Genomic DNA, 8,991 nt, shown 5'->3' on the forward strand with positions numbered 1-8,991 from the left:
CGAGTTTAGTAAAATTTTTCTTCTGACAATGAATTTTTCTACCGATTTGCAAAGTTCGATATGAGCTGCTCGCGGTCAGGTCCAGTACCAATGATTCTGACAAAAACTTGCGACTGACTAACAATGTGTGGATTTTCGAGGCTTTGTGCAATTGGTACCGCTAGTTCAGCTATTAATGGTTTCAACGGTGCAAGGGTGCCACTTGTCAAAATTATGCTGCGTACTTGTGTATTCAATAAGTTGTTCCATCTACAAAGCAAAAGAAATTTTATGTTTTAAGCTTTTTATTGCTATTTATACATATACAACATTATAAAAATATGTTTATTATGATATTATAATATACAATAACATATATAATATTATTATAATTATTGTATAATATATTATACAATATATGTATATGGATTTTTTATTATTTAACATACCCGAAACCAGGATTAAAGCACCAATAGTTAATAACTTTGGGTAATTTCGACGAAACCGTACTAGTACTAGGCGCCTTTGATAGCCAACCATCCTTATTAGAACCTTTATGCTGCTGTTTAATTTCTTCAATTTGTACATGAACTTTAAAACTTTTGTGGACTTTCTGCTATAAGATCATCCTTCTTGATGAATACAACACTTAGTAAATTAGAAATCATTTCAAAAGAACCACCTTTACGGAAGGCACTACCTTGTGACTGAACAGTCATGTATTGAACGAGTCTTTCGAGTAAACTTATGGTGGCTGGCGCTATAACTGGGTTATCTGTAAAAACAAGCATTCGATTTTTTTTATCAATAAATATTTTAGGATACTGATATATAGCACTACTTTCGCCGCTGCCAATATCTCAAACAGGAACGAAGGGGGGTATGTTGTTCCTTCTGCTTTGTTTTCAACAATAATATTATCAATCTCCTTCTCCAGATCCAACAACATTTCCTTAAGTAATGCTAAGTCCTCCAATTTAAAATCTTTTGGTTCATCACTGCTCATAAAATCCAATGCATTTTCATTCATCATTGATTTCATCACTGCGTCACATCGTCGATTGCCAACGCTATGTCCGATGAGCGTATTTGCACTGATGCCGATTCTTCGCAAATTTTTTCAATATTGTGTGCCTCATCCAATATAACAATTGTATTGCTCAACTCCACTTTATTAGCTTTACGTGCTTTAGGGTCTAATAAATAGTTATACGGCATAAACGTGATATCCGCATCGCTGGTCAACTCTTTGGATACATAATATGGGCATACTTTGAGTTTTTGCCCCACTCGCACCAAATCTTCTATATCCATTACGGACGATTCTTTTAATTCAGCACTGTCTTTCTTTGACTCGACGCGATTATAGAATGTGCAAGTTCGCGTCTGTATGCGCAATTTACAAAGTTGCACCTTGTTGGAATTGCCTTGTTCGCGCATAACTTCTGGGTGAATGCACAGTTGATCCCGTGAGCCCAACACCACAGCGCGCATAAACGAGTACGAGGTACGCTTCAACTCCTGCATTGCTTGTGTTAATTGAGAATGCGTACGGGAGGCGTATATAATTTTTGGAACGCCCCAGTTAGCGTTTCTCGCCTGCATTGCATTGAATTCGTTCACTGCTTGCTGAGCTGCAGCGCCACCTCTTGCGTGGAGTTGCACTAATGATTGCATTTCGGATTTACGTGATAGCAGCCAAGCCAGAGATGCACATAAAAGGCTCAACGTTTTACCTGTCCCCGTTGGGGATTCCAATACTCCATTTGTGCCATCGCGCAAGCAAGTAATTACCTTTTCCATATACGCTGTCTGTACATCGTAGGGTTCGAAAGGGAAATGCACTGTTATCCCCGAGATTGTATACTCCGGCATTTCTAGCGATGTTCGACAACTTCGTAATGTTTTACTTATGTATATTTTCTGCGACTTTGCTTCAACTTCACTTTTCGTAAATTTTATTGCCGCCAAAAAATCCCCAGTCAGCTGATTTTGACAGTCCGACAATTCTTTTATGATTTTTTTTTTTTTAAATTATACAACACTGCGACAATTGTCAGGAATAAGGGTAAAAGCAAAAGCGAAACGTAAACAATTACCCAAAAATGCGGCTGATTGCTCAGCGTTTTACAAAAGACGAATTGAACGTAAATATTTCATAAAAATGGCAAAATCAAATAAAATGTTTGCCGATAAAGCCTTTGAGCTAATTAAGGAGTTGGAACGTTCATCACAGACCATCCCACCTTTCGACGTAAGTGCTATGTACAAACAAATTACTAATTTTCCAATTCAAACGCATGTGTTTCTCAGGACGACGGTGTTCGGCAAGTCTTAGAAGAAATCAAAGCAATTTTCGAGGAAAACTGTGCACAAGCGTAAGTACTAAGATACAATAACTCAAATCTATTAATTTCTCATACAACTTTTAACTTAGCGCCAACTACTCAACCTCCGGCGATCGCACGCTGTGGCCACTGCTCAACTTTCGACATGCTGCACTACAAAGAAACAAGCGTTGCCTACTAACATATTTGTACCAACGTTTGCTCCGTATAAAAGCCCTTCGTTGGGAATTCGGTCCAATTATCCCAGCAGACATTAAAGCTTCACTATGCGAACCGGAAGTTAACTTCTTTAAACACTGACTATTTTAGTGACAATCCTAAGTATCTGAGCTCATTGGGTCAAACAGTACTCAATGTGTCACGCATAGTGCCGGATGGTTTGCTCGTTTTCTTCCCTTCCTACCCTTTGCTCAACCAGTGCGTAGACGCTTGGCAGGCCAGCGGTCTTTGGGCTGAGGTGAGTAGGCATAAACCAATTTATGTAGAACCACGAAACAAGGAGAGCTTTACTACGTCTATGGAGGAGTTCTACAAAAGTATACGTGATGCAAAGGGTGCTTGTTTCATGGCAGTATGCCGTGGAAAAGTATCCGAGGGTCTCGATTTTGCAGATCGCAATGGACGTGCAGTTATCATAACGGGGCTTCCATTTCCACCACTCAAAGATCCAAAAGTGATTTTAAAGAAACGCTATTTGGAAGATAATCGCACGAAAGAGAACGAAGTACGCCTACTTTTTAATATGATATGCGTTCTCTAATAACATAATTTGTAATAGCTATTATCAGGCCAAGCATGGTACAGCTTAGAGGCTACTCGTGCTGTGAATCAGGCAATTGGACGTGTCATTCGTCATCGGCACGATTATGGTGCCATTCTGTTGTGTGATGTACGTTTTGAGCAGCCTAGTCAGGTGTCCCAATTATCGAAATGGGTTCGCGGTTATTTAGGCGCCTCTCCCAAAAGCGTGCCCTTCGGTTCGATTGTGCGAGAATTGCGCGAATTCTTCCGGAATGCTGATAAAACTGTAATTTATTATAACTTTATATAAAAAAAAATATTTTTGTGAAATATTATTTTTTATTTGATAGTTACCCAAACCGAAAGAGCGTAGCATAGAGACGCTTGTGAGCGAAACATGTGAAGAAGCTGGCATCGTGCAGAGTCGGTACTTCTCAGACCCTAAATTAGTGCTTGAAGCAAAAAGTAAATTTGCCACAGCGCAATCAATGGCAATGTAAGTCATATTTAATTATAAGTATTTTTTTAACAAATTATCATTCTAAGAATAAAAAAAAATATACAACCAATAGGAAGGTCGAGAAAACCAATTCGATTGAAGGCTGGACCCCAGATGACTACAAAACAGCCGCAGGCCGCTCACAAAGTAGTAAAGTACCGAGCGCAATGGACTTCATGAGTCGACTGGACACCAACGTAAAGGTGAAGTAACACAACTGCTATCGTCATCATTGTTCTTACACTGGCGCTTTTTCACAAATTTCTCGCAGGCTATAGATTTCAATAGTACCAACTGCAGCAAAGCCTCGAGCAGTGGTCAGGTTAGCATATTCAAGCGTGAGCGAAACTCACCGACTACAAGCCCGAGCAGTAGTTCAAGCGCCCTCGCCGCCAATAACAAGCGAAAACGCTATAAATTGGTTACGGGTACCACCAAAATACCTGATTCGCCAACCACCAGTACACAATCAACACTCGGTGAATTTAGTTTCAAATCCAAATCAATACTAACCAATGACACTCCAATGGTAGAGAAGGAGGCGCCACAGGAGCGAGTCGAGTTCTTGAGAATAGTAAGTTTAAAAATTACTTTGTGAAGTTAAATAATTTAAATTTAAATTTTTCGTAGCTGCGAAGTTCGCTATCACCAGACGATTTTAGTGCTTTTACCGCAGCGCTAATGGCATATAGTCGTCAGGATGAATTTGAGGAATTTCTCAAAGTTTTAGTACGGGTAATGGGCAAGCCCGAATTGCATTATATGTTGCGTGGCATGCGACGATTTATAAAATGTGCGCATAAAGCTATGTTTGACGAGGGTACTGCGCATATTTTAGCATAATTTGTTAAAGGTAGAATTATTGGTGGGAGGGGAGACTTTTCTTTTGTTTTTTTCGCACCAAAACAAAAACAAACCGTATCTAATATACTTTATTTTTAATCAGAATTAGTTTTTTATATAAGTATGTGTGTATGTATTATTTTTTATGTTTTTATGTAAGAGATAACCGTCTCTGCGAAAATGTTCAATCATTTAATATGCCTAGCGGATTTTTTTTTTATTACTGTGGCATGCTTACGGTTTTTCGAAATATTAACAAATATAATGCCATGTGAACGTATCTATAAAAAAATAATAGAGCATTTTTACTAAATGTGCTGGAAATGTTCTGTTGATATTCTTTGGTCGATATAAAAAACTAAACCGCGCTGAAATTAGTAAATCCACTCAGTTTTGTCATCAGTCTCATCCATGCCCAAGAAACGGTCAGTTTCCTATATCAGCTTTAGGTCAGGTAAGTTGGGGTTAATTTTGGATAAATAAAGTTTCACCTGCTACAATATTCTGAGTAAAAAATTTGGACCCTACTAATGTTCTTTCCTCATTTTCCTTTATTTCCGGCTTTTCTATACATACTAACACCAGTAAGGTTTCTAACTGGAAGACAATCACTTTAATTTTTTGATGATATTTATTACTCATATGATCCACTCCTACATACATAATTAATGTTTAACACTATAACTTTAACAGTCACTTTACATTTCCATGGGCATATGTAAATATCTTTCATCCTTGATTGTTTAGCGGAAGTATTATAAGTATATATGCACATATGTACATAATTGAATATACATATATGCATGTACATATCGCTCACCATCTTCAAAAGAGGCACAACTCCAAAATCGGATCCGAAAATACAACTGCTTGTGGACGGTACACATTCAACGCAATTAAGACAGAAACAGGCATTTAAAACAGTAGTTTGCTAGTTAAAGAATACAATCCTGAAGAAAAAAATATTTGCATTTATTGGAGATAAATCGTACGAATTCATTTACGCATAAACATAGACCTAAATTTTTTATTTATTTTTTTTTTTTGAGTTGTGTCCCCTTTGAAGAAGGTGTACGACATGTAAATGCATAATATAGTACATATATTTTATAGTGCGTGTAAATGTGATTGCACTGTTGGTAAATGATTCATTGTTTGTTCTCGTAAGTTCCTTTATTTGGTTGTAATATGCATACATACATACATATATGATTATATTATTAACATGTGCCTGACTGCACATTTTTGCAATTACATATGTACATGCATAGTATTTTTTACATATATTAAATTAACATAGAATTTCTTCTTCATTATGGTGAATTCTTTAATATGCGAGTGTAAAGGCACAGTTTTAATTTCTTAAGTTTTCGATTTTTCATTAAAATTTTGTTTTTTCTTTTGCGCCATTTCCTAATGCCGGATGCGGATATAGAGGCAAACAATGGAAGCGCACGAACGGAAGAAACAGGAAATAACAATCAACGTGAATTCAAAATTTCACCACTTGATGCTTGCAGAAAGCAAAATAAAAAGTAAACAATAAACAATTTGCTGTCTATTCAACACGCCAATGCAAACCGAAGCGTTCCTCAAAAGTAGTTCGATTATAAACACCGATTTCGGCCAACTGCTGCGGTTCTGTAAGTAAGCAAAGCGGCGTATATCCAACATTGCTGCATCGAACATTTGCTTCCAGCTGGTTAAGTCCGTAACGGTCATATGTATTGGCAGCTGCGGATCCGGTATATCTATGGCGGCCGACAAGCGGTCAAAGGCTTCAGCAATGGGACCCACCGACAAATTCACCCAATACTCCTCAGGAAAGCGTCTATTCTCACAAAACGGTGCACCCTTACGCATTATAAAAATGAGCATAAGTATCTCATAGCGTTCGCCTGCTTCGTAAAAACGTTTTGTCCGCGTCTTCTCCACAAAGTCGATGAGCAATATGAGTGGCGTGTAATTTTGTAAATGCATCAGCAATTCACGGTCTGTCCACACATATTTGCCGCCCTTGACATTGTTAACAGAGCTGGCGCTGGCCACCATACTTGTCGTCAGTGAAGCGCCTGTTTGTCTGAGACAACCGCTTTCCTCAACCATGACAGTGGACAGTAGCGTGATAATGCGATTGTGTGCACTCGCTTACTTACTTGTTGGGTTTGCTTGCGTTGGCAGTTCCAGGGGGCTGGGTGGTGGTTATAACCAGTGCTTACACGAAGTAGGTTAAGGTCGTATGCCTGTGTATGAGTGCGATGCACAAGTGGGCTGCTAAATTGGGGTGAGATCGAGGGCTCTTTATTGAATTAAATTGACATACAACTTTTAGTACTTTATTTGTACTTATTTGCACATTCATTTATACACATTTATGTATGTATGATGTACAAGTGCTTAGTAACTGTTAACACATTTTAAATAAGACTACATACAAGCTGTTGCAAACAAACAGTATTTTTTATTTAATATTTTTAACTATTGGTGGCGGTTGATGCAAGCAAACTACGGAATGCAGTCGAAAGCAACGTATGAGCATGCCCGAAAAGATGTCAGTGAGGATATAGGGTGCATACAAATTATTAATGGATGAAGGCAGCAATGTCAGAGAAAGCTAAAACTTTGTGGAAATTCAAAAGGTTTCTCGAGAGGCGAATGTCAGGGTAAAATCACGATATTTAATGACCCATTTAAGAAAATTGCATATGTATGTATCTACTGTGCAAATTTCTTTAATTTACAGAAATTAAAGCCCCTGAAAATCTTTGCCTGTTGAGGTCGTATTATATTAAGTTTTTTATATAATTTTATTTTTTGTAATAAACTATTTTTATAAAAAATTAGAATAAAAAAGGAGTAAAAAATGGGTGAAAGGATCTGATTCGATTAAATTTAAATCTGGCTGAGGATACTGCTAATCAACAACATCCAGCAAATGTTCTTGTTGCCACAACTCGTAAGAAAATTATCTATGTACGTACATAACATATCTAGCCCTAACCGCCAAAAAGTCGTAAGCGAAATTTCCAAAATTTTCTTTTTGATGCAGAAACGTAAAGATGCCCTATTAGATATGCAATTCTGCATCAAAAATAATATTTTGAAAACGTGTCGCTTAGGTCTTTTTTGTGGTTATTAATAATAGATTGCTGCTTACACATATGTGAGTGTTTGACCGATCTTCTCCTGTTTGGCGGTTAGGGCTCAATATATGTATATACGATTGCTCATGTTATAAGCCGCATTACCAAATACCCTTTAATTTTGTATGCAAGTCATACGACTGAGTGACGTTATTGCGCAAACGCTGCATCGCAATAAGACATGTAAGTCTTTTGCAATATTACTTTGACTATTTGTACATGCGTTGATTTTCAAAACTTAAGAAGTTTTATAAAAAATTTGATAATACGTTTTTATTTCATAACAAATGCATTTGTACTCGTATAAAAAGTCTAGCAGTGTTTTTACAATTAAAACTATTTTTTATATAATTCTATAATTTTTAAAATCATTGCAAACATTTAAGCAGAGTTAAAATATTTTCGAAAGTTAAATTCAAATCGATTTTTTCTTGGTATTGCTAAATATACCCAAGTATTTGCCCCGCGTCATCTCTTTAGCCTCGGACACGCCCAGCTGGTATGCTTCATCGTACGTTTTTTTGATCTCCATTATTAGGTTACTGAATGGCATATTGCTTAGCTCTGAAAATGGGGTTAATAACTTTAGTAAGGAATTAACGAATATACATACATATGTACATACATATCGTTGCCTTAATATAGAAAGGCCCTATCTCACATCGTCGCTGAAATACACAAAGCCGTAACTAACTAAAATCTTTTATTGCATAAAACGATTTGGGGCCATATAATGCGATCAAATGCATCATAATCAATTAAAACGTAAATTTTCGATTTTTAGTTAGTTACGGCTTTTTGTATATCAGCGACGATGTCAGATAGGGCCTTTCTATATTAAGGCAGCGATATATACAAGCAAACGTATGTATTTTTTTTTTTTTATTTAAGGTGCTCTTTCGCTAACGAATATTTTACTCTGAACTTACGCATCATGGCATTAATGTCTTCCTGCGATAGATCCTTCGACCACTGCGGCACCGGCGTACGTATTGGGGTGTCACTCATTGCAATAAAATTACTTATACCAGGAACTGCAAAGTCAACAAAATTCAAACTTCAAAATTTTTGAAACATTTTTTCTTTGTATCATGTTTTTCTATATACTATCTGCCGCAAAATATAAAAAAAGACATTTGCTTGTGGCCAGCGGAGATGAAAAATAAATGAAACATTGTCCAAAACCAAGATTCATACGAAAAATGGTGCAGTGAGTATAAGCAATACTGTAAATAACGCGTTTTCATAAAAGTGTGGTGATACTTTTAAAATATGTCCAACCGACAGATGAAGAAGGCCTCCCCCAACATCCTCATCAAGTTTAATGACGAAATTCCTTATACTTTCGCTGAAATCTCTAATGGTTCCGTTTTGGAAAGCCAACCCGCTTCCCCCAATAGACTTGGACTGACCGACAGGTCGCTCAAGAGATGCAAGA

At 37.1% G+C, this 8,991-nt stretch overlaps 3 protein-coding genes and 2 pseudogenes across 3 annotated transcripts in view; 2 read left to right on the plus strand and 3 right to left on the minus strand.

Moving 5' to 3' along the window:
* Positions 1-739: 739 nt before the first annotated feature.
* On the minus strand, positions 740-1,854 carry LOC108372374 (regulator of telomere elongation helicase 1 homolog; annotated as a pseudogene).
* Positions 1,855-2,095: 241 nt separating this feature from the next.
* On the plus strand, positions 2,096-2,627 carry LOC108372375 (DNA replication complex GINS protein PSF1-like). The gene is made up of 3 exons (XM_017628041.1): positions 2,096-2,233; positions 2,293-2,357; positions 2,417-2,627. The coding sequence occupies exons 1-3, from the start codon at positions 2,144-2,146 to the stop codon at positions 2,625-2,627; spliced, it is 366 nt and encodes a 121-aa protein (XP_017483530.1). The 5' UTR covers positions 2,096-2,143.
* Positions 2,628-2,642: 15 nt separating this feature from the next.
* LOC108372376 (regulator of telomere elongation helicase 1 homolog) lies at positions 2,643-4,634 on the plus strand. Its single transcript, XM_017628042.1, has 6 exons — positions 2,643-3,051; positions 3,106-3,354; positions 3,419-3,564; positions 3,641-3,770; positions 3,839-4,141; positions 4,198-4,634. The coding sequence occupies exons 1-6, from the start codon at positions 2,845-2,847 to the stop codon at positions 4,408-4,410; spliced, it is 1,248 nt and encodes a 415-aa protein (XP_017483531.1). The 5' UTR covers positions 2,643-2,844; the 3' UTR covers positions 4,411-4,634.
* A 134-nt stretch (positions 4,635-4,768) lies between these two features.
* LOC108372377 (uncharacterized) lies at positions 4,769-7,719 on the minus strand (annotated as a pseudogene).
* An 89-nt stretch (positions 7,720-7,808) lies between these two features.
* The window catches only part of LOC108372378 (DREAM core complex component lin-52), a 1,738-nt gene continuing 555 nt past the window's right edge, over positions 7,809-8,991 (minus strand). The window contains exons 3-4 of the mRNA XM_017628043.1: positions 8,483-8,587; positions 7,809-8,117 (exon numbers count right to left, since the gene is read on the minus strand). Of these exons, the coding sequence (XP_017483532.1) occupies positions 7,969-8,117; positions 8,483-8,587 (254 nt within the window). The 3' untranslated portion in view covers positions 7,809-7,968. The remainder of the gene's footprint in view (positions 8,118-8,482; positions 8,588-8,991) is intronic.

This window comes from Rhagoletis zephyria, unplaced genomic scaffold (assembly GCF_001687245.7).
Source record: "Rhagoletis zephyria isolate East Lansing unplaced genomic scaffold, Rhagoletis_zephyria_1.1 Rzeph_scaffold_05705, whole genome shotgun sequence".
In the NCBI taxonomy this organism is placed as follows: Eukaryota; Metazoa; Arthropoda; class Insecta; order Diptera; family Tephritidae; genus Rhagoletis; species Rhagoletis zephyria.

Coding starts and splice junctions, on each gene's coding strand:
- LOC108372375 (XM_017628041.1), top strand. CDS start 2,144: ATGGCAAAATCAAATAAAATGTTTGCCGATAAAGCCTTTGAGCTAATT. Junction 2,234..2,292: donor AGACCATCCCACCTTTCGAC/GTAAGTGCTATG, acceptor TGTGTTTCTCAG/GACGACGGTGTTCGGCAAGT. Junction 2,358..2,416: donor GAGGAAAACTGTGCACAAGC/GTAAGTACTAAG, acceptor CTTTTAACTTAG/CGCCAACTACTCAACCTCCG.
- LOC108372376 (XM_017628042.1), top strand. CDS start 2,845: ATGGAGGAGTTCTACAAAAGTATACGTGATGCAAAGGGTGCTTGTTTC. Junction 3,052..3,105: donor ATCGCACGAAAGAGAACGAA/GTACGCCTACTT, acceptor AATTTGTAATAG/CTATTATCAGGCCAAGCATG. Junction 3,565..3,640: donor ACAGCGCAATCAATGGCAAT/GTAAGTCATATT, acceptor TACAACCAATAG/GAAGGTCGAGAAAACCAATT.